The sequence below is a fragment of the Aulonocara sp. 'chitande type north' Nkhata Bay genome, linkage group LG10, assembly GCF_057382095.1.
Source record: "Aulonocara sp. 'chitande type north' Nkhata Bay isolate Kocher_YH1m ecotype deep benthic linkage group LG10, A_spYH_male_GT1.1, whole genome shotgun sequence".
In the NCBI taxonomy this organism is placed as follows: Eukaryota; Metazoa; Chordata; class Actinopteri; order Cichliformes; family Cichlidae; genus Aulonocara; species Aulonocara sp. 'chitande type north' Nkhata Bay.
In genome coordinates, this window is record NC_141353.1 from 9,060,285 (window position 1) to 9,082,126 (window position 21,842).

The following is a 21,842-nucleotide window of genomic DNA, read 5'->3' on the forward strand; positions in this document are numbered from 1 at the left end:
TCAGGGCCTCGTCTGCAGGCTGAGGAGCAGGAGTGGTGTGTGGACACTTTTTCTCCTCATCAACTTGATAAAGTCCAGCTTGTACATGTGGCTCCTGTGCCCATGTGGGGTCTGGCATCATCCTTAGGTAATGACTGAACAAACAGCTGACCCCATCAATGCAGCCATTCTCTGAGACCTGAACAGCAACATCCTCACTGTTGGAGCCACTCACAGCCGCCCATGGAAATGTTTTTGTTTTTAAGTTAGCTAAACAAAGAAAATATATGCTGGAAACTATCAAAGTATTTGGTGTTGAGCAATTTTTTAAATAATAATATTTGTTACTTTTTAAATGGGCAACTGGGCAGACCACAGTCTCGTAAATCTTGAGATGGTCTGGCATTCCACGGTCGCTTAGCCCACCCGTCACTTGACGCCACTTTGTCCATGCGGCATTGACCCTTGCTCGCACGTCCTGAAGGATATCCCGTCGCCACTGATCATCGATCACAAGTACTTGAATTGGTCAGCCTTCTTCAGGTCTTCCCCGTCGATGTTAATGGTGCCATCAGTTTGGGGAACAGCTTCCACGTACTCGGTCTTCTTGCTGTTGAGTCTCAAACCACGATCAGCCAGGCGCGACTTCCATTGCTGCGTGTGCTGTTGCAGCTCACTGCTTTGGTGTTGAGCAGTTTTTTAATATAATTAATATTTGTTACTTTTTAAATCATGTTCAGGACAGATTTGTCTGCCTCACCGCCGCTCAGGCCTTTTCACTAAGCTGGATGTGAAGCACTGCCCCCGCCCACTACAGCAACTATAGACCAATCAAATCAATTGTTTTTTTAAGTACAGTTGTGCCAACAATGAGAAATCCTCCTTCCTGCTTCTTCTTCTCCCACAGAAACTCTGCTGCTGGTCTTCATCACGGAGACATAAGCTCCTCCTCCCTCCTGTTCAGTTTTCATTGATCAGTTATTAAAACCTGCTCATTGGTTAATCTGAGACTGAGCTGTGACGAACACCTGAGTGATCATCATAAACATGTTTACTCCCTTAATGCAGACCCGTCCACACTCAGTTCATAAACTAGAAGCACCAGATTTATGTTGTGGCTTTATTAGACTTTAGTCTCAGTGAAGAGCGACACGCAGCAAAGGGCGGCGGGTCGGAGTCGGACCCGGGCTGGTCTCTCCTCGTCCCCGTGAGATCAACCTGCTCCCAGCTGAAGCTTTTCATCATTTATTCACACAATATTATTGATATTAGAATGAAACATCTCCAAGACTTAACTTTACAGGGGACCAAATGAAACTGGACAAATCCAATAAAACATGAATCACAGAGTTTTACAGTAATGCAGTAAAATCAGAAAAATCTGTCATTTAAAATCACAGTGAAACCTCTCAGGCGTGCGGGAGGATTTCCTGTTTTTATGCTTTATTTATGGGACAATAGAACAACAAAAAGAAGAAAATGTTTGTTTGTCCATCAGATGAATCGTGTTTGAAGATTTCTGAATAAAAATGTTTTGTTGTTGTTGTGGATGCTAAAAGTGAGAACAGACCAATCAGAGCGCAGCGTTTGACCACCTCAGTTTATTTACAGAAACACTTTGAACACGATGCAGAAGAAAAGTCCAAACACACTCTCGCCCTCACACAGTTACACACGAGCATGCAGCATAGTCCAGTTACTACAGTACAGAACAATATCCATCATAGAGCGAGCTGACAGGATGTGACGGAGCGCCAACATGGTGGGCGATGGAGGAGGAGGAGCTTCAGACTGAACCTTCACCAGCACACAGTGACGGGCCGAGAACACTCAGATACAGAGACTCGTTTATCATTTTCATTTATAATTGATTTAATTATGCAAAACATCTGCAGTTTGGTTTGAAACTGAAGTTCAACTAAAATGTTTTTGATCCATAAAATCAAACCGAAGCTAATCAAACGTCAAAGAAGGACCCGAGAGCGCGGCTGGCACGCCTCGTCCTCAGTCAGACTTCAAGAAGTGTTTTAAGACAACGAAGAGGAGTCAGCTGATTGGTTCCTCTCTGGATTCAAAGAGCAGTCTGTAACCCCGGCAACCACAGGAACAATAAGTATTGTCCGCCGGTTGCCGAGGGTTGGCTGCAGGTTGGCGGGAGTTCCCAGTTAAATATGATGCCGTGGAGCTCCTGTAAGCTGCAGGAGCCTTAGAACAGCCTTAGTTTCTCAGGCCTGTCGCGCTTTTTCAGGTTTCACTGCTGTTTGGTGACCTGCCGGCCAATCAGGGATGCTCATTTTCCCAGGTGGTCTCTGACTGTGGGACTGAGGCCTGAAACTCACCAGGCTTTTCACTCTTCTGTGGCTGCACCATCACTTCTTTAAATCAACGGTCCCCAACCCACGGGCCTCGGACCGGTACCGGTCCGTGAGTCGTTTGGTACCGGGCCGCCAGAGTTGAGGCTCAGGTGTGAAATGTCTGGTTTTCAGGGTTTTTATCGGTTTTCAGCGTTATTTTGTTATCTTTTTTATCGTTTACTCGGTTTTCCTGGGTCCTTTCACGTGTCCATCCATTCATCCATTCGCTTCCGCTTATCCTTTTAAGGGTCGCGGGGGGCGCTGGAGCCTATCCCAGCTGTCATAGGGCGAGAGGCAGGGTACACCTTTCACGTTTGTTATGAATAAATCTTTTTTCGGTACCGGTACTAGTTTTATTTTGTTGTGTTTATCCGCGACACCTTAAAGGCCAGTCTGTGAAAATATTGTCGGGCATAAACTGGTCTGTGGTGCAAAAAAGGTCGGAGACCTCTGCTTTAAATGATAATAAACTGTGATGTGCTGCTTCAGTTCCTGTGTGATGGTTTATTTCCCTGGACCAGAGTTAGACCAGCATGAAGACAGAAAGCTCAGAGAGATATTTAATGCGCTCTTTGACGTTTACTGGAAACAATATGTAAAAAAAAAAGACCTTTATAAACTTAAATCAGCCTTCAGCAGCAGAGAGGACTGTTAGCGCTCGTGGTTGGTTTTGTTTTGGGGTACCTCAGCGCGCGTTGTGGGCGGGCTGCCATCAAGCTTCATCATTAGTCTATAAAACTGCCCCGGCTCAAACCTGTCCTTGTCTGAGTTGTTAGACTGATTATTCCGATGTTTCATGGGAAATGCGGTCTGTTAGCATCATTAGCTTTACTGTCACCATTACCTGTAAGCCACAAGCTAACATGTTAGCTGATTAAAACCCCTTTAGCTTGTGGCTAGAAGAGCTAAGCGTGGCTAACAGTCTCCCAGGTGTCTGAAGCGACCTCCTCCTTCCTGTTGTCTCAGGTGAGGCTTCAAAACAGGAACCTCTGACCTGTGAGCATCTTTAGCCTGAAGACGTTCAGCTGAAGAAGCAGGAAGTCCCTGCTTTGGATTGGATCGTTCAGATAAACATGGAGAGGCCACGCCCACTGAGCATCCAGTAGAAACACAGGAGAAACATCATAGCAGTGTTCCTATAATAACACGTGAAATCTACTCTAAGATGAATTTTTCAGTTTCAAGCATAAACACCAAAAGAGTTCTAAAAAATGACATCTCAGATATTTGTGGGGACGTTTGTGCGTCCACCAGTATTTTCACCACTAATAAATACTTTCAAGTGTTGTCAAAGGTCAAAGTGGAGGTGCTGCTTTTAGAAAACACAGACTATTGTAGAAAACAGCCATTCACGCCGGAGGTGCCATTCAGAGTCCCCACGGTGGTCACGCTCAGTCTGAGGAGGCTGAAGGACAGGGAAAGGTTTTTGTCTCCAAAACTGAAATCTGAATAAAATCAAAGGTCAGAGCAGCTTAAATACGTTTCACAACGCTTTCTGTTCTTTGTGTGTTTTCATTCAGCTGGTTGGAGTTAAAGGCCACCTTTGACCTGCGGATACATGTGCACACTGCTAGCCGGGATCACAGCACACCTGTGCAGTTCTAGCTCCGCCTCTTTACAAATATGATCTCAGATTTTTGAACACGTTGACGGCCCGGTCATTTCCCCAGCTGTTTCTAGCAGCGAATGGGACACAGTATGACAAGAGGTGTAATGCTCCGCCTCAGCGTGGCCCCGCCCATCCCCCGACACCCCGACCTTTGACTCAGTATTCAGCCTCCTCAGCTCCGAGCGTTTCTGAGGCGGGATGCCGAATGGCACAGAGATGTCAATAAATTAAAGGGCAGCAGTGCTGTGGCAAACACATTCAGCAGCAGCTGAGGAACTCAACACTCAACAAAATAATAAAGCTAATAGTGCACAATGTGTTCTCTACAGGCGGACTCGCACAACGCTAGCACTGGAAGTCTGATCCGAACATTAAAAAGCTTGTAAATATACAAATGCAGTATATCGAGAATAATAATCATAATCATATCATCGTCATAATAAGAATCTGATTGTACAAAGTTCTACATTCTCCCGACGGTAAAAAGCTGCTTAAAGCCTCTGAGACAAACACAACGGCTCAAAAATCGCAGAATATCAAAGGTGGCACCGCCGGCATTTTGTTAGCTCGCGGCTAGCAGACACCATTGCTCCGGGTCAGGAATGCTAACAAAGCTAACGAGTCCGAGTCAAGTCACCGGAGGGCAGGACCGCGGGCCGACAGCAGCGAACGTCAAAACGCCACGGAGGCTGAAGCCGAAACACAAAACACAAAGTCAGTTCCAGCATGCAGAAAATCACAAATCTGTACAGAAACACTGAAGAGGAAGAAACACAAGCCCTCCCTGCAGAACTCCAGCCAAACATCCAACCGTTTTACACCACCGCAAAGAAAATCCACCAAAAATGGCGCCAACTCAGAGACTCTGAGCCGGCAGGTCGATAACTAAAGCCACGATCCAAGATGCAGGTAAAGTTTAAGTTATTAAGTTAGTCCATAATTAAGGCTTCTAAAAACCAACGACAGGAAGAAAAGAACCACACGGAGATATGAGGTTTCACACCGCGACCACGCCACCAACAGACCAACAGGGGGCAGTCTGAGTTCCTGCAGTACGGAGGCCCAGAAGAGTCAAAAAGCACCATGTGAAACGGCAGCTCACGTTCACATCCAACCCTCACAATGGTTTATGTTTACTCATCTAGTATTAAAGTACTGCAGTACTCTATAGGCAGTATATATGGATGTTTCACCATCAGTCTGAGTCACTTTTTCTCTGTTGTACTGGTTTGTGATTGGCTGAAGCAACACATCAGTGCTGATGTACAGTCACTACAGGTTCCATAGATCGGCGTCGTGTTCGTTAACTGAATCAAATCAAACGTCTGCATGTTTGTGTTTATGTACATTTATTATTGCTTAAAATACTCCCAGCCCAGCCAGTAACTGCATTGGGATGTTTCTGCTGTTAAGCGTCTGAAATCTATAGCTCAGTAACTGTTGTTACAGTCCCGAGTGTGACTGTAACAACTCACTATATTTGTGTCACTATGATGGGCAGTGATGTTTGTCACTTCTGGGACTCCGTACTTTCCTGTAAACACTGGAGACTGATGATGATTCTGATTGGCTGTCTGAGCATCGAGGAGGTTTAGAATGTGTAAAAAACATCAAAGAGGAGTTTGTTCGTGCGTGTGTAGGGGTGTGTGTGTGAGACTGTGTGTTTGTGTGTGACTGTGTGTTTGTGTGTGACTGTGTGTCTGTGTGTGTGTCTGTGTGTGTGTGTGTGACTGTGTGTTTGTGTGTGACTGTGTGTGTGTGAGAGACTGTGTGTTTGTGTGTGACTGTGTGTTTGTGTGTGACTGTGTGTGTGTGAGAGACTGTGTGTTTGTGTGTGACTGTGTGTCTGTGTGAGTCTGTGTGTTTGTGTGTGACTGTGTGTGTGTGAGAGACTGTGTGTTTGTGAGAGACTGTGTGTGTGTGAGAGTCTGTGTGTTTGTGTGTGACTGTGTGTGTGTGAGAGACTGTGTGTTTGTGTGTGACTGTGTGTGTGTGAGAGACTGTGTGTTTGTGAGAGACTGTGTGTGTGTGAGAGTCTGTGTGTTTGTGTGAGACTGTGTGTGTGTGTGAGTCTGTGTGTTTGTGTGTGACTGTGTGTGTGTGAGAGACTGTGTGTTTGTGTGAGACTGTGTGTGTGTGTGAGTCTGTGTGTTTGTGTGTGACTGTGTGTTTGTGTGTGACTGTGTGTGTGTGAGAGACTGTGTGTTTGTGAGAGACTGTGTGTGTGTGTGAGTCTGTGTGTTTGTGTGTGACTGTGTGTGTGTGAGAGACTGTGTGTTTGTGTGAGACTGTGTGTGTGTCTGTGTGAGACTGTGTGTCTGTGTGTGAGACTGTGTGTGTGTGTGAGACTGTGTGTGTGTGTGTGAGTCTGTGAGTCTGTGTGTGTGTGTGTGACTGTGTGTGACTGTGTATCTGTGTGAGACTGTGTGTCTGTGTGTGTGTGTGTGACTGTGTATCTGTGTGAGACTGTGTATCTGTGTGTGTCTGTGTGTGTGTGTGTGTGTGTCTGTTCCTGTCTAGCTATCTTTGTGAGGACCGAAATCTGCATTCTGCTATACTTGTGAGAACCAACGGTCACTTGTGAGGACACACTCACACACACTCACACACTCACAGTCCTCACAAGTTTGAAGCCTTTCTGAGGCTCAAAATGTGGTTTTAGTGTCAGGGTTACAATTAGGTTATGGTTAAGTTTAGGGTTAGGCATTTTTAATGGTTAGGGTCAGGTGCTAGGGAAACCATGGTTTATAATGGAGCACTGTAACAAAAAAATACTTTCCCCCAGGGATCAACAAAGTATTCTGATTCTGATGTCAATGAAGGTCCTCACTAAGATAGCTGGACAGGCTTGTGTGTGTGTGTGTTCCTTATTTCTTTCTTGGTTTCTTTTGTTTTTGTTTTAGTCCCTTGACTCCTTTCTTCCTTCCCTACTTCCTTGTTCCCTCACAGGTAAGGGGCAGCTCCTAAATCTGAATCTTGTAAACTCAGTGTGAACAGCAAAGTTTGTGCTGCTAATGATGCTCTGAGCGGAGAGCAGGCAGGTAGATACACGCCTCGTTAAGGCCTTCCTCATTAGGATATGTGGTGGCGGTGGCTGTGGGGGAGGGGTGGGGCTGATCTGAGCAGAGGTGTGGCTGTTCATGGAAGATCACAGGTCAGAGGGTGGTGGAAGCTTCTAGAGCTCTCCAAGCCCGATGGAAGCAGATGAGTGTTCCTGTGCAGCGCGCACAGTTTAAATAAAGTTTCTCCGTTAGACAACGTCATCGTGAAGGCCACGAGCTGCTTTAGCCGCTAACCAGTTTAAAACGATCCATGTGTGAGCTCTGGGTCACCCGAGGGTTTAGCTGAATAACTGGGCTTCACCATGTTTCTAACATGCTAGTTTAAGAGCTGTGCCATTAGTATATATGTATAAACTCTGGAAGCATACGAGGCAAATACGGTAAACAAAGGCTTAAAGTTGTAAAAACATAAAACAAAAAAGGGGGAATGAGATGCTTTTTAAAATTAATAACTATGAAGAAGAGTTTTATTTTTGATGTACGGGAAGAAAAAAGTGTTTTTATTAATATATTTTTTACTGTAATCAGATAATCCTGATTTTCCAGGTTTATATTATATAATTGGTCTGTTTGCTGTTGTCAGTGTGGCTCAGCTCGAGTCTCAGTCACGAGTTCATTTATCTAAATAATCTGTAGCGACCAAAGCAGCTCTTGATCATAGTATTATATCACATTACATCTATATAATATATGTTTTTGTTCCTTTATGTAAATATCTGTAGTTTCAGGAAAGCTTGTATCTCCCACACGTCTAAAGGCGAGGCTCGTACTTCCTGTTTAACATCTAAAGGTAACCAACGCGTGAACGCGAACACTATAAAAGCTAAGTCTGTGCAGCCAACGGGTCAGTAGATCCGTGAGAAACGTAACAAGGAGCAAAAATGAAAGCTGGAAACTTTTTCTACGTCTACACTCGATCAGCTACAACACGTCATGTAGATGGAGGCGACACTGGGCTGTTTGGGTGGAGCCATGCTAACAGTTTCCCCCTGCTTCCAGTGTTTGTGCTAAACTAGGCTAACCACATGCTGGGTGAAGCTAACACACAGTAGTGACATGTTCTGTCCACAGGGGGAGCTGTGGTGTGCAGGTGTTGGTCCTGTTAAACATCTGAAGGTTTGAACCTCCTGAACTCGAACAAACTGGAGATACAAGGTTTCCAAACATTATTACAATCTGATTGGCTGATCACAAGGGGGCGTGGCGGAAGCAAAGTCCAAACAAGCTGAGAAGAGGAAGCTGATTGGTTGGTTGGTAATGCAGTTCACTTGTTGGAGTGAAGCTTTCTGGCCCCGTCGTCTCTTCTCCAAACTCCTCAAACAAAATCCTGAATGGTTGGTGTCAGAGGCCCGGCCTGCTGTCAATCAAACTGCTGTCACGGCGACGGTGGCCCCATCAAAGATCCACTCACTCTGGAAGTTAGCTGGAGACGAAACCAAACGTGTTTGTGAGCGACTGAATCAACAATGTCTGACAACACAGACGATTCAACCTGCTGAACAGTGACGAGTCCACGACACGCATTTTACCTGCATCACGTCACAGCAGCAAAGACACACAAAGACACACTCGGACCAGCCCCCCACCCTGAAAGGTAACGCTGTAGTTACAGTCGAATCTGCTGATCTGAAGACAGCAGCAGATGTAATCAGCTGAGTAAATCAGTAAAAACACGTCAAGAAACACCTGGACGTGTCAGGAAGTCAAACACCCTGAAAATCACAGTGAGCGATGATGCAGCCTCTCGTTCATGTTACTGACGCCTTCAGGCTCCTGATCAGATGATGGATCTCAGACCATCACTGACCCCCCGCCAGCCCGGTCACGCTCTACAGGCAGCATCTTCACAGCTTCTCCAGACCCTTTCACATCAGTTACATGTGCTCAGGGTGGACCAGCCAAGTCTGCTGTTCTATGGCTCCGCCTCCCAGGCAGTGAGCACAGGGCCTATAGAGGATGTCGGGCCTTCAGGCCATCCTCATGAAGTCTGGTTGTTTGGTCAGAGATGTTCACACCAGCGGCCAGCTGGAGGTCAGGGTACATCGTAGGTGGTGGAGGGCGACTGTGTGCGCCCGGCCGAACTAGTGGGTGAGGCCACTGACCAGGATGTCAAGTGTACCAGGGGCATGCAGCTAAACTTGTCATACCAGCGGCCTGCTGGAGGTCATCCTCGTTCGGTTCTGATACCGGCCCTGATGATGGCCTCCTACGGCCGGAGTCTCCTCCATGCTCTGCAGACTGTGCTGGGAGACACACAAACCTTCTGACACTGGCACGTATTGATTTGCTGGAGGAGTTGGACTGCCTGTGCTAGTTGATTTCATGAACGTCAGAGCAGCTGAAACTGATTAACAGTCTCTCTACTACTGAACTAATCAGAGGTTTAACCGACTGGCTGCTCTGATTTAAAAGTGTCCCTTTCAGTTTTCCTGAGCAGTGTGTGGTGGATGCTTGTCGTGGTTTGGGGTCATTTTGCTGTTCACAGCAGACCTGCTGAGCCTCTGTGCGGTCCTCCTGTCCTCAGCACACCGACTGTGGATCAGCACCTGGTGTGAACCCTCGACTGCACTTTTTCCACTCGAGTGGACAGTCTGTACGAGGGCACTGCTGCTGAGGTCTGATGCATCAGTAACAGCGGCAGGTTCGTTGGTTCCTGGGTTTTGTCTCTCAGGAACGACAGTCTGGCTCAGATTCAGTCTGCAAACACGAGTGGGGCTAAAATAAGCAGCTCCACCTCCACCCAGATTCATTTATCATCGACATGAAGCAGAGCAAAGGCGTGATGCAGAAACAGCTTCACAGCGTTTCATATGAGGGATGATTCAGCACCAACCACCTGCAGTGAATGTGTCGTTGGTAAAAAGAGCAAATATACTAAGCATGGAGAAAACTGGTGTTGACAAAGTGCTGAGGAATATACACGTGCATGACTTCACTGATGTCTGCTGAGGATCAGATTCGCCGATCCTGCCTCTCTTCACACGTTTTCTCCGTGCAGCTCGTTATCATGCTGGTTTTTCCCAGCTGCCCTGAATGCCCCGCTGCCCTTTGACCTGCTCTTACTTGCTCAGCGTGGAGGGGGAGCCTGAGCGGTGGAAGTGCACGATCTGCCACTTCCCGTCGCGGCGGTGCCACACCCTGGTCTCCTCCGATTGGGCGGTGCGAGGCGTCCCGTTGGAGTCGATGTACTGCGTCACCCTGACGTATGCGATGCAGGCGGCCTCGTCGCCCACCAGGTGGATGTGAGGGTTCAGGATGGTGGTGTGCACCGGTTTGCTGTTCTTGGACCACACTGCAGACACAGACGGACAGGTGAACATGGTCAGGTGACCTCAGAGTTTTTTAAAAAGCAAGGTGTAACAGGAAGTCTGCTTCAGCTCACAGTTTTCAAAGTAAAAGCGGTGGAAGTCCAGGCCTTCGACCAGATTCCCCAACGCCTCGGGCTCGAACGCCGTCACAGCCGGGTCGCACATTTTACTGCAGGGAGAGAATCGTTTACTGAGACGAGTCAGAGACACGTTTAACAGGGAGCAAGTGAAAAAAACCATCCACACGCACAACACGCACACGCACAACACGCACACGCACAACACGCACAACACGCACACGCACAACACGCACAACACGCACACGCACAACACGCACAACACGCACAACACGATCCTGTCGGAGCTCTGACCCCCGTCTCTGTGAACCTTCAAGCCCGGATCAGCAGCCCAAACTTTCATTGTTTTATAGCTTTTATTCTTTATCGATCACTCATAGATGAAATATCTTTGAAACACCTGCAGGACACTTTGTTACACATATTAGCATAAATGTGTTTCCTGCTTTGATTTCTTTTGTTTTCTTAGGATGGGAGTTTTTCCGTCCCACTGTCGCTAAAGTGCTTGCTCATATGATTGTTGGGTTTTTCTCTGTATGTATTGCTGTAGGGTCTACCTTACAATATAAAGCACCTTGAGGCGACTGTTGTTGCGATTATAAAACTTTAACGGTTCAATCAACACACAGAAAAACAGATTGTATTGGCGAGCCAATCATCAAAGATGTCTGAAATTAGAAAACAGGAAGTATCAGTTCATTAAACGGGGCGCCTTCAACATCACGGCCAGGCGGATCGTTTGGGCCAGTTTGGAGATTCAGGCCGAGCCACAGTTAAATACATCGATGTGATGTTTACAGCGACGCCGACGTCACCAAAGCGCTCTGTGAGCAGGAGAGCGAGCGTGACTGAAGTGTTTGTAACATTTGGGGAAAAGCTGAGCGTGGGTCAGAAGACGATTCGTTTGTATTGTTGGGTTAAAGGATGCTGATTCGCTCTCAGCGTTTAAAGACTGGCCACTGATCAGGACGTCTGATTGGCTAGTTTCAATCACTGATTTATTTCTGCTGGCACCAGCTTCAGAGAGGAGCGAGGGCAGCGTCAGGAGATGTTCCAGATGTTTCCATCAGAAGCACTGATTCACCTGCCCAAAGGTACGTTAAAGGGTGACTCCGCCCTCTGTGAGGCTCACTCGTGTCAGGGATTTCTCAGCGCTTTGATGGTTTTATTCAAAAACAAACAAACAAACATTCCTTCTGCCCGAGCGTGCTCAGTGCTGGTTACATACGTGTAGCTCTCAAAGTCTCCGTTGCTGATGGCCTCGATGAGCTGCTCAGTGACTTTAATGATGTCCTGTTTCCTCCCTGAAACACACACATGCACGCGCACACACACACACGCACGCACGCACGCACGCACACACACACACACACACACACACACACACACACACACACACACACACACACACACACACAGAGGTTAGTGCTGGTTCAGCAGCGTCCCGGCTCACTCGCTGTGTGTCTGTGCGTCCTCACCTCGGGTGTCTTCGTCCTCGATGGTGGTGTTTGTGCTCTCAGAGGATTCCTGCAGAGGAAGAAGAGTCAGTGTGGGCGGAGTCCCATCTAACCACACCCACCATAGTTTCCACTTTGCTGTTTCCGTCTGTTTCCAGTGTGTTTGAAGAGTGATTACCGTTTACAGGGACGTTTAAACTGAGACTCTTATTTTCTTATTCTTCAGCGAGCTTTACAGTTTTTGCTCCTCTCGTTTGTGTGGATGGGTTAATTGATTACTCTAAATTATAGGTGTGAATGTAAGTGCGAATGGTTGTCTGTCTCTGTGTGTGAGCCCTGCAACAGACTGGCGATGAATGGATGGACGGACGGACAGATGAATGGACGGATGGATGAATGGATGGACGGATGAATGGATGGATGGATGGACGGACAGATGAATGGACGGATGGATGAATGGATGGACAGATGGATGAATGGATGGACGGATGAATGGATGGACGGACGGACGGACAGATGGATGGATGAATGGATGGACGGATGGACGGACGGACGAATGGATGGATGGATGGACGGACGGACAGATGAATGGACGGATGGATGAATGGATGAATGGACGGACAGATGAATGGACGGATGGATGAATGGATGAATGGATGAATGGACGGACGGACGGACGGACGGAAGGATGAATGGATGGACGGACGGATGAATGGATGGATGGATGGACGGACAGATGGATGAATGGATGGACGGATGAATGGATGGATGAATGGATGGATGGACGGACGGACGGACGAATGGATGGACGGATGAATGGACGGACAGACGGATGGATGAATGGATGGACAGATGAATGGATGGATGGATGGACGGATGGATGAATGGATGGATGGAGAGACGGACAGATGGACAGATGAATAGATGGACGGACGGACGGATGAATGGATGGATGGATGGACGGACGGATGAATGGACGGACAGACGGATGAATGGACGGACAGACGGATGGATGGATAAATGGATGGACGGATGGATGAATGGACAGACGGACGGATGAAAGGATGGATGGATGGATGGATGGACGGATGAATGGACGGACAGATGGATGGATGGATAAATGGATGGACGGATGGATGAATGGACAGACGGACGGATGAAAGGATGGATGGATGGATGGACGGACGGATGAATGGATGGATGGACGGATGAATGGACGGACAGACGGAAGGATGGATAAATGGATGGACGGATGGATGAATGGACAGACGGACGGATGAAAGGATGGATGGATGGATGGACGGACGGATGAATGGACGGACAGATGGATGAAAGGATGGATGGATGGATGGACGGACGGATGAATGGACGGACAGATGGATGAAAGGATGGATGGATGGATGGACGGACGGATGAATGGACGGACAGATGGATGAAAGGATGGATGGATGGATGGATGGACGGACGGATGAATGGACGGACAGATGGATGAAAGGATGGATGGATGGATGGATGGATGGATGGATGGATGGACGGACGGATGAATGGACGGACAGATGGATGGATGGATAAATGGATGGACGGATGGATAAATGGATGGACGGATGGATGAAAGGATGGATGAATGGACGGACAGACGGATGGATTCGGTTTGGTCAAGATGGCGCCGGTGTGTGTGGCTGCTCGTCTGTCACTGTCATGTTTGTTCCTGTTTATGTTATTTCTAATTTGTGTCATCCATGAAACAAAGTCTCTGCTGAGGTATGATTGCCAGACACTATTGGACCTCAAACCTGTGGTCCAAAATATTGTGTCCTTTGGAGCTGGTGGGCAGCAACCCCTGCCCCCATTTGCATCGGAAACCCCGGGTTACCTGTACCGGGTTCCCACGCTACCTTCCCGGCGAAAGCGTCCTTGTCGCCGGGGTAAACGAAGCGGTCGCCTGGTGAAGCTAAAGGTTTACCTAAAGAATTATTCTGCTGTTTTCCGACCAGTGCATGGATTCTTGCCAAGGTTGTTTGCGTCTCGGCGTTTTCTGGACCCTGTTGATGCCTGTTTGGTGCCTGTGGTCGGCTTTGATGATGATGCTCCTCGGCCTCGCTGCCCATGCCCTCCCAGGCTAAACCTCCGCTGTCAACATTATCGGAATCTGAGATCGCTGCGGCGGGTTTCTGGACCTCCTGAACCCCGAGCGCCAACTCCAGCTCCCGCTAGGATTGGCCTGGTGAACGCCAGATCACCTTTAAACAAAACTTTTATTCTTCGGGACTTCTTCAGTTCCTGTGATCTGGATTTTCTGTGTGTGACTGAGACGTGGCTGAGTGTTGGTGAGTCCAGTGTTCTATCTGAACTTTTACCTGTGGATTGTTGCTATTTTAACTCGCCACGGACGTCAGGCAGAGGTGGAGGCACAGTGACTGTTTACAAAAAGGATTTTAAATGTAAGCAGTGTTTTCTACAGCCTTCGTTCTCCAGCTTTGAACTTACCTCATTTGAGGTGAGTCGTACAAACCCGGTTTTCTGCGCTGTCATCTATCGCCCCCCGAAATACAATAAGAACTTCATAAACTACTTTTCTGATTTTTTAGCTGGGATTATGCCCAACTATGATAGTGTTCTTATTGTTGGAGATTTTAATATACATGTATGCTGTCCTGATAAGCCACTGGTAAAGGACTTTTTAAGCCTTATTGACTCTTTTAGCCTGGTACAGTCCGTACGTGGCCCTACACATGAGCACGGACACACACTGGACCTTGTTCTGTCATATGGTCTGCCTGTCACTGACTTGGAGATTTGTGACTGTGCACTCTCAGATCATATGCCTGTGTTATTCAACGTTGGTTTGACATATACCGCAGTTAGATCTGGCGCTGCTACTCGGTGCTGTCGGGTTATTAACCCCGCCACTGCTGCACAGTTTTCTGCTGCTTTTAATCAGCTCGGCGGGCCTTCTGACTTTGTCTCCTCTGATACAGAAGAGCTAAATTCCTGGTTTTATTCTTGCTGTAAAAAAATCATGGACTCTGTGGCTCCTTTAAAAACCAGGCAGCCCAAGGCTAAACCTGAGCCTTGGTTTAATGAGAGCAGTCGTGCTGTTAAGAGGGAATGTCGTCGAGCAGAACGGAGGTGGAAAAAGGATAAACTGCATGTATCATTTCAAATTCTCAAAGACTGCTGGCATCGCTCCCAGAACACTGTTAAAGAGGCAAAAAGGGAATATTTTGCAAATATTATTTCTTCCAACTGTCATAACCCACGTGTGTTATTTAGGACCATTGACACTGTTCTTAATACTCCTTTGAATGTCTGTTTGGAAGTTTCTCCTGAGATTTGCAATGATTTTCTGAACTTTTTTATTGAAAAGGTTGTCACCATCAGGGCTCTTATCACAGCTCCTGACTCTGACCCTCTGTCTCTGTCCCTTGCGCTGCTGTTTTCACTCAGTTTGAGCTTGTGACGCTCTCCTCTTTAGAGGATGTGGTTCGCCATATTAAGCCCACAGGTTCCCCACGGGATCCTGTCCCTCCACAATTCTTTAAAGAAATTTTTCCTAGTATACAACAGTATGTCCTTGACATTATTAACAGCAGTCTGCCTTCTGGTATGGTTCCTGCAAATTTCAAACATGCAGTAGTACAGCCACTGCTTAAGAAACCTGGCCTTGATCACACAGTTTTAGCGAACTATAGGCCTATTTCCAAGCTGCCTTTAGTCTCCAAGGTTTTAGAGAAAATTGTTTTTAGTCAACTGAAAGATTTTCTAGATGAAAATGGAATCTTTGAGGTTTTTCAGTCAGGTTTTAAAACCCTTCACAGCACAGAATCTGCATTACTAAGGGTTTTTAATGACATCCTTCTGGCATGTGATTCTGGTAACCATGTTGTTCTTGTCTTGCTCAGTGGTGAAGTCCAGTTTTTATCATTTAAGGCGACTGGCAAGACTAAAATCTTTTCTTTCGAGGCAGCACCTTGAAACAGTGATCCATGCTTTTATTTCTTCCCGCCTGGACGACTGTAACTCACTTTATGTGGGGGTCAGTCAGTCATTGCTCTCACGTCTGCAGCTGGTTCAAAATGCGGCTGCACGACTCCTAACAGGAACTCGAAAAAGAGAGCATATAACCCCCGTGCTGGCCTCTCTGCACTGGCTGCCTGTGTCTTTTAGAGTTAATTTTAAAATTCTTATGTTTGTTTTTAAATGCCTACACAGTCTTGCCCCGCCTTACCTCTCTGAGCTTCTTCATCCCCACAGACCCTGTCGGTCTCTCAGGTCAGCTGCTCCTGGAGGTACCGAGATCCAGGAGGAAGCTCAGAGGGGGCGGGGCCTTCTCTATTGTGGCTCCTAAATTATGGAATAATTTGCCCATGCATGTTAGAGAGGCCCCTTCACTGTCTACTTTTAAATCACGTCTTAAAACCCACTTTTATTCCTTGGCTTTTAACCTCAGTGAGACTTAGTTTCTCTTTTAATTGAAGTAGTTATTTAATTAACGATTTCACTCTTTGGTTTTTATTTATATTTCATGTAATTTTATTTTACAGTTCCAATGTACAGCACTTTGTGTCAGCTGTGGTTGTTTTTAAAGTGCTTTATAAATAAAGTTGATGATGATGATGATGGACGGATGAATGGACGGATGGATGGTCTTTACGTGTGTTATTAGCAGGTGTGTTTGAGCCTGGAGTGTAACGCTGAGTGTGCACACAGCAAACATCATTGCAGGCATCGTGATGACTGACAGAGCTCTACAAATTAAACTGTCTTTTTATACGTAAATATAAAAACATAATTTTAACCACAGAGACACGATGTCACTGTGTATGTTCTTATTGTACCTGATTACACCAGCTGACCTTTGTTTGCAGGAAGAATGACCAGCACACAGGTCAACATGTGGATTCATTTATTTTAAAATCTTGCAGCTGGTCTACAGTTGCTAATATATGATCTTATTTCTGTGTATAACTGTGTCATCTGCATACAGTCAGTCCTACATCCACGCCTTTACTGACACTTTGTTTCAGTTTTATGTTATTTTAATTTTTAATGTTTCTTGTTGCATTAATTTCATTCATCCAGTTTTTCAGATTTGTAATTCTTTTTTAATTTTATGACTTAAATGTTGATTTTTTCAGCATTTTCTGGCTTTTCACCAGAACAGCTGTGAGGTGATGCATCGCAGCTCCAACCTCTGATGTGTTTGTACAGAGGAAACAACACATTTATCATCTTATTACTGAGTGAACACGACACTGATCCATGCAGGTGGGAGTTCAGCTCTGTGACACTCACCTTATGTCAGACATCATAACACTGAAAAATAATGATGATGATGAGGTTACCTTCACTCCGTCGGCCTTCTTGTTGCTCCCGCTCTTTCCTCCTGAGCGAGGGATGAGAACAAAGAGAGAGAGAAGCAGCAGAGTCAGGAAGAAAGGAACAAAAGCAGCAAACAGGAGAGACGGCATCGTACCCAGGACCTCTGCCCACGTGCCCTTCAGCCGGCGGTCTGATCGCAGCACAGACTGAAGACAGTGGGTCACATGTCGGAGTAAAAATACTCAGACTTCCTGCTGCAGATTCAGGGAGTTCCCGGCGTGACATGTGGGTCGCTCAGTGAGCGGCGAGGCCAAATTTAGGACCAACTTGAGATAGTTGGAGAGCAGAAAGTGTGCACGCATTCCTGAGCGTCCACGCTGAACACGTGCATCTGGAAACACGTCCTCTGCTCAGGTCCTCGCTTGTGAAACAGGAACAAGTGGGCGGGGCAAACATAGCCTGGGAAAACTGTGGACACAGACACACTGACAGGGCCATCATGCTCGCCGAGCCACCTGTGTCGCACACCCATTATGACATCACACTACGTGTCATGTGACACCGTCTTTGTGGTGTTTCAGCCGGTTGTGCACATCTCGTCTTTTTGTAGCCTGGCGTGTGTTGCTTTGCTGCGGCTGTGTCGGTGGTTTCCCCGCTATCTTTAGAGCTCAGTGTGTGTGAATGTCTGGGACAGCTGCTGCACACACACACACACACACACACACACACACACACACACACACACACACACACACACAGTGATAACGTGTTTATTGTGTGTAAGCTGGCAGCTGACTGGTGGATTTCTCTCCTGCTACTGGAACACAAACCTGCAGGTCAAAGGTCAAACTTGCTGCTGCCACAAGCTGTGTGACTTACTGAGGGGACAGCCTCAAATTGTACATGACCTTTGACCACACTGGGTGGGTTTGGGGGGGGGGGGGGGGGGTCTTACCAGAGAAATTCCTGGTGGCCAACATGGTGGTGAGAATGGCTCCCTGAAGGAAAGAAGGGATAAAAATAAAAGCACAGAAAATTATGACAGAATTTATTTCTGATTTTCTAAAAATGATTATTATGTGAATTTAAAACAGATTAACTTCAACATTTCCTTTAAAACAACAAAGAGTCAAAAGCAGCTGTGACCACAAATCTGAGCGTTGGAAACTTTTTTCCTCCGTGGTCACTAAAAACACTAAAACTTCATGGTTTTATTTTGAAAGTCCACCTTCAGTTTCCTCCTGGCGTTGAACTTTTTCAGACACTCAACCGTTTCCTGTCTGTGCATGCAGGACGCCACTGTGGATCGGTGCTGGGAGGAAGAAGAACATCATCATCATCATGAGGAGCAGAGCAGGACAGAGAACAAGGTCAAAGGTCAAAGGTGAGAGGGTCTCACAGAGATCCAGGGGTGTTTGAGCGCCTCGGCAGCTGTGATGCGTTTGGCCGGGTTGATGGTCAGCATCTTATTGATGAGATCTTTGGCTTCAGGAGTCACCGTGTCCCACTCCGGGGAAGGAAACTAGGAAGCAAGGACACAGGGAGAGGAGGCAAGGAGAGGACCAGTTTAAATTAGAACAACTGTAATAACAAAGGTGTTAAAGCCCCGCCCACAATGGTTAAACTGTCAATAAAGTACAGGTGAACAGTCGTGATGTCATGTGACCTACATCATAGGCGCCAGCTTTGATCTGCTGGTACAGACGATGCTGGTCTTCATCCCAGAATGGAGGATAACCGACCAATAGGATGTAGAGAATCACACCTGAGACAGAAGACCATAAAAAATTTAATAAATACACCTGACAAAAATAAAATGCAATAAAATATAAAAAAAAAATCCACAGACAGACAGAAAAACCATAAAAGCTAAAAAAAAACTGGAAGAAGGAATGAATGTGAAAGATAAAAGAGACAAAAATGTCCTCAGAGACTGAAAATAAAGAAAGTAAAACACTAAACGTGAAAACAACACCCTGGACATGAACCCTGAGTAAAAAATAAACAAACTGCACATGAGTGGAGGAAACATAAAGAAAGAAGAAACGGTAGAAACAGGAAGTAGAGACTCACCACAGGCCCAGAGGTCGACTGCTTTCCCGTATGGGTCCTTCCTGAGGACCTCTGGAGACAGATAACCTGGAGTCCCCGCAAAGCCTGAAAACAAACACAGGTTTACACACAGTTGCTGTTTTGGAAGACCCTTGTTTATGTGACAAAGCGGCACAAATAAAAAATTTAGATTAATGAAGACCATCATCATCACCACCATCACCACAGTCACCATCATCATCGTCACCATCACTATCATCATCATCACCATAATCATCATCACCACAGTCACCATCATTATCGTCACCATCACCATCATCATCATCACCATAATCATCATCACCACAGTCACCATCATCATCGTCACCATCACCACAGTCACCATCATCATCGTCACCATCACCATCATCATCATCACCACCATCACCACAGTCACCATCATCATCATCACCATAATCATCATCACCACAGTCACCATCATCATCGTCACCATCACCACAGTCACCATCATCATCGTCACCATCACCATCATCATCATCACCACCATCACCACAGTCACCATCATCATCGTCACCATCACCACAGTCACCATCATCATCGTCACCATCACCATCATCATCATCACCACCATCACCACAGTCACCATCATCATCGTCACCATCACCACAGTCACCATCATCATCGTCACCATCACTATCATCATCATCACCATAATCATCATCACCACAGTCACCATCATCATCGTCACCATCACCACAGTCACCATCATCATCGTCACCATCACTATCATCATCATCACCATAATCATCATCACCACAGTCACCATCATTATCGTCACCATCACCATCATCATCATCACCATAATCATCATCACCACAGTCACCATCATCATCGTCACCATCACCACAGTCACCATCATCATCGTCACCATCACCATCATCATCATCACCACCATCACCACAGTCACCATCATCATCGTCACCATCACCACAGTCACCATCATCATCGTCACCATCACCATCATCATCATCACCACCATCACCACAGTCACCATCATCATCGTCACCATCACCACAGTCACCATCATCATCGTCACCATCACTATCATCATCATCACCATAATCATCATCACCACAGTCACCATCATCATCGTCACCATCACCACAGTCACCATCATCATCGTCACCATCACTATCATCATCATCACCATAATCATCATCACCACAGTCACCATCATTATCGTCACCATCACCATCATCATCATCACCATAATCATCATCACCACAGTCACCATCATCATCGTCACCATCACCACAGTCACCATCATCATCGTCACCATCACCATCATCATCATCACCACCATCACCACAGTCACCATCATCATCACCACAGTCACTATCATCATCGTCACCATCACTATCATCATCATCTTCATCACCATCACCATTATCTACACAATCATCACCATCATCATCATCACCATCACTTGGTGCTCTTACCGAACCATGCCTGCTGGTCTCCTTCCACCTCGATGGCGAGGCCAAAGTCGGCGAGTTTCACCGCCGCTCCTTTGGACTTGGAGGCCAGGAGGAGGTTCTCAGGCTGCAGACACAACAGACATGCTAACACGCTAACTCTAACCGCACTGGTTTGCATGAAAGGTGCTAAGGATGCTAACAGGACTCTTAGAGGACTTGGAGCCTGTCTCAATACGCGTACTTGTGCGTATAGTACTGTTCCAATTCAAGTACGCATCAGGCCAAGAACGCCAAAATATCCCGGATGTGTTCCCGTCCGCCCGTTTTATTGAGCATGCATCAGTGGTGACTTGTGTAGACTTGGTACAAAACCCAATGGCGGCAATGGTGGACGAGCGGGGCTGAAAACGTTTAAATATTTCTGGGTCACAAAATAAACGTTTAAGTTATTTTCAAGTGAGAATGTAGCTGTGTAAGCTTCAAATATCTGCTCGGTTTATCAACATATCGCATATCTCCAAACGTGCTCCGACGTTTTCGGAGACGTCCGTCACCCGCCAGCTCCATAGCACACAGCGAGGTCGAGGATCACTAGAGCCGGCGACAACAGCGGACTCCCGGCACATCCTTTTGAACCCCCACCCCCCACGGTCTTTCGCTACTGAGGTTAAACATGATATATAAGTCACTTAAATCACTTCGAAATGTTAATGTTTGGTTTATTTCAGTGTTTTATTTGTTCGTGAGTAAATCGGTTTGGCTGAGACTAAAGATTAAAGCTTCATAACATATTAATATCAGTTAAATTAAGAGTCGACGGCAGTAAAAACTCTGGACCTGTGACATCATCAAGTACGCTGGTGTTCCAATTGTGCAAATCGCGAGTCCGTGCTCGTCGAGTACACGAGCACGGACTCGCGTACTTGAGAATTGACAAAGAGTCTTGGTTTCATTGGTTTCTTCCCGTCTTTCATCAGAGCTCTGGGCTCAATTCACCCGTCTGCTGTAATCAGCTGTTCATGTTTTGATGAGCAGCTGATTACTGTTGTGTGTAACGCTGGTGTGTTGTTTGTCATGAAAACACTGTGTTTGTGTGGGCGGCTGTTAAATCATCACACGTGCTATAATTCAGGCTTAACAAGCC

At 46.5% G+C, this 21,842-nt stretch overlaps 2 protein-coding genes across 3 annotated transcripts in view; both read right to left on the bottom strand.

Moving 5' to 3' along the window:
* Positions 1–1,560: 1,560 nt before the first annotated feature.
* LOC147320178 (calcium/calmodulin-dependent protein kinase type II subunit alpha) overlaps positions 1,561–21,842 on the bottom strand; it is a 37,878-nt gene continuing 17,596 nt past the window's right edge. The window contains exons 7-18 of one of the 2 annotated variants that reach the window (XM_086308060.1): positions 20,720–20,822; positions 19,242–19,325; positions 18,839–18,933; positions 18,568–18,690; positions 18,397–18,480; positions 18,124–18,166; positions 17,192–17,232; positions 11,868–11,916; positions 11,618–11,693; positions 10,387–10,481; positions 10,068–10,296; positions 1,561–8,427 (exon numbers count right to left, since the gene is read on the bottom strand). In XM_086308060.1, coding sequence (XP_086164186.1) covers positions 8,424–8,427; positions 10,068–10,296; positions 10,387–10,481; positions 11,618–11,693; positions 11,868–11,916; positions 17,192–17,232; positions 18,124–18,166; positions 18,397–18,480; positions 18,568–18,690; positions 18,839–18,933; positions 19,242–19,325; positions 20,720–20,822 — 1,026 coding nt within the window. In that variant the 3' untranslated portion in view covers positions 1,561–8,423. Of the gene's footprint in view, positions 8,428–10,063; positions 10,297–10,386; positions 10,482–11,617; positions 11,694–11,867; positions 11,917–17,191; positions 17,233–18,123; positions 18,167–18,396; positions 18,481–18,567; positions 18,691–18,838; positions 18,934–19,241; positions 19,326–20,719; positions 20,823–21,842 lie in introns of those variants that run through there. The other variant, XM_086308061.1, reaches the window with a different exon arrangement.
* LOC147320179 (uncharacterized) lies at positions 11,924–14,378 on the bottom strand. The gene is made up of 3 exons (XM_086307580.1): positions 14,334–14,378; positions 13,742–14,056; positions 11,924–13,533 (listed from the first exon to the last, which is right to left on the bottom strand). Exons 1-3 carry the CDS (start codon positions 14,376–14,378, stop codon positions 12,127–12,129), a joined length of 1,767 nt encoding a protein of 588 aa, XP_086163706.1. The 3' UTR covers positions 11,924–12,126.

Coding starts and splice junctions, on each gene's coding strand:
- LOC147320179 (XM_086307580.1), bottom strand. CDS start 14,378: ATGACAGCGCAGAAAACCGGGTTTGTACGACTCACCTCAAATGAG. Junction 14,057..14,333: donor TACGACTCACCTCAAATGAG/GTAAGTTCAAAG, acceptor GGCCAATCCTAG/CGGGAGCTGGAGTTGGCGCT. Junction 13,534..13,741: donor AGGACGCTTTCGCCGGGAAG/GTAGCGTGGGAA, acceptor TGACAGTGACAG/ACGAGCAGCCACACACACCG.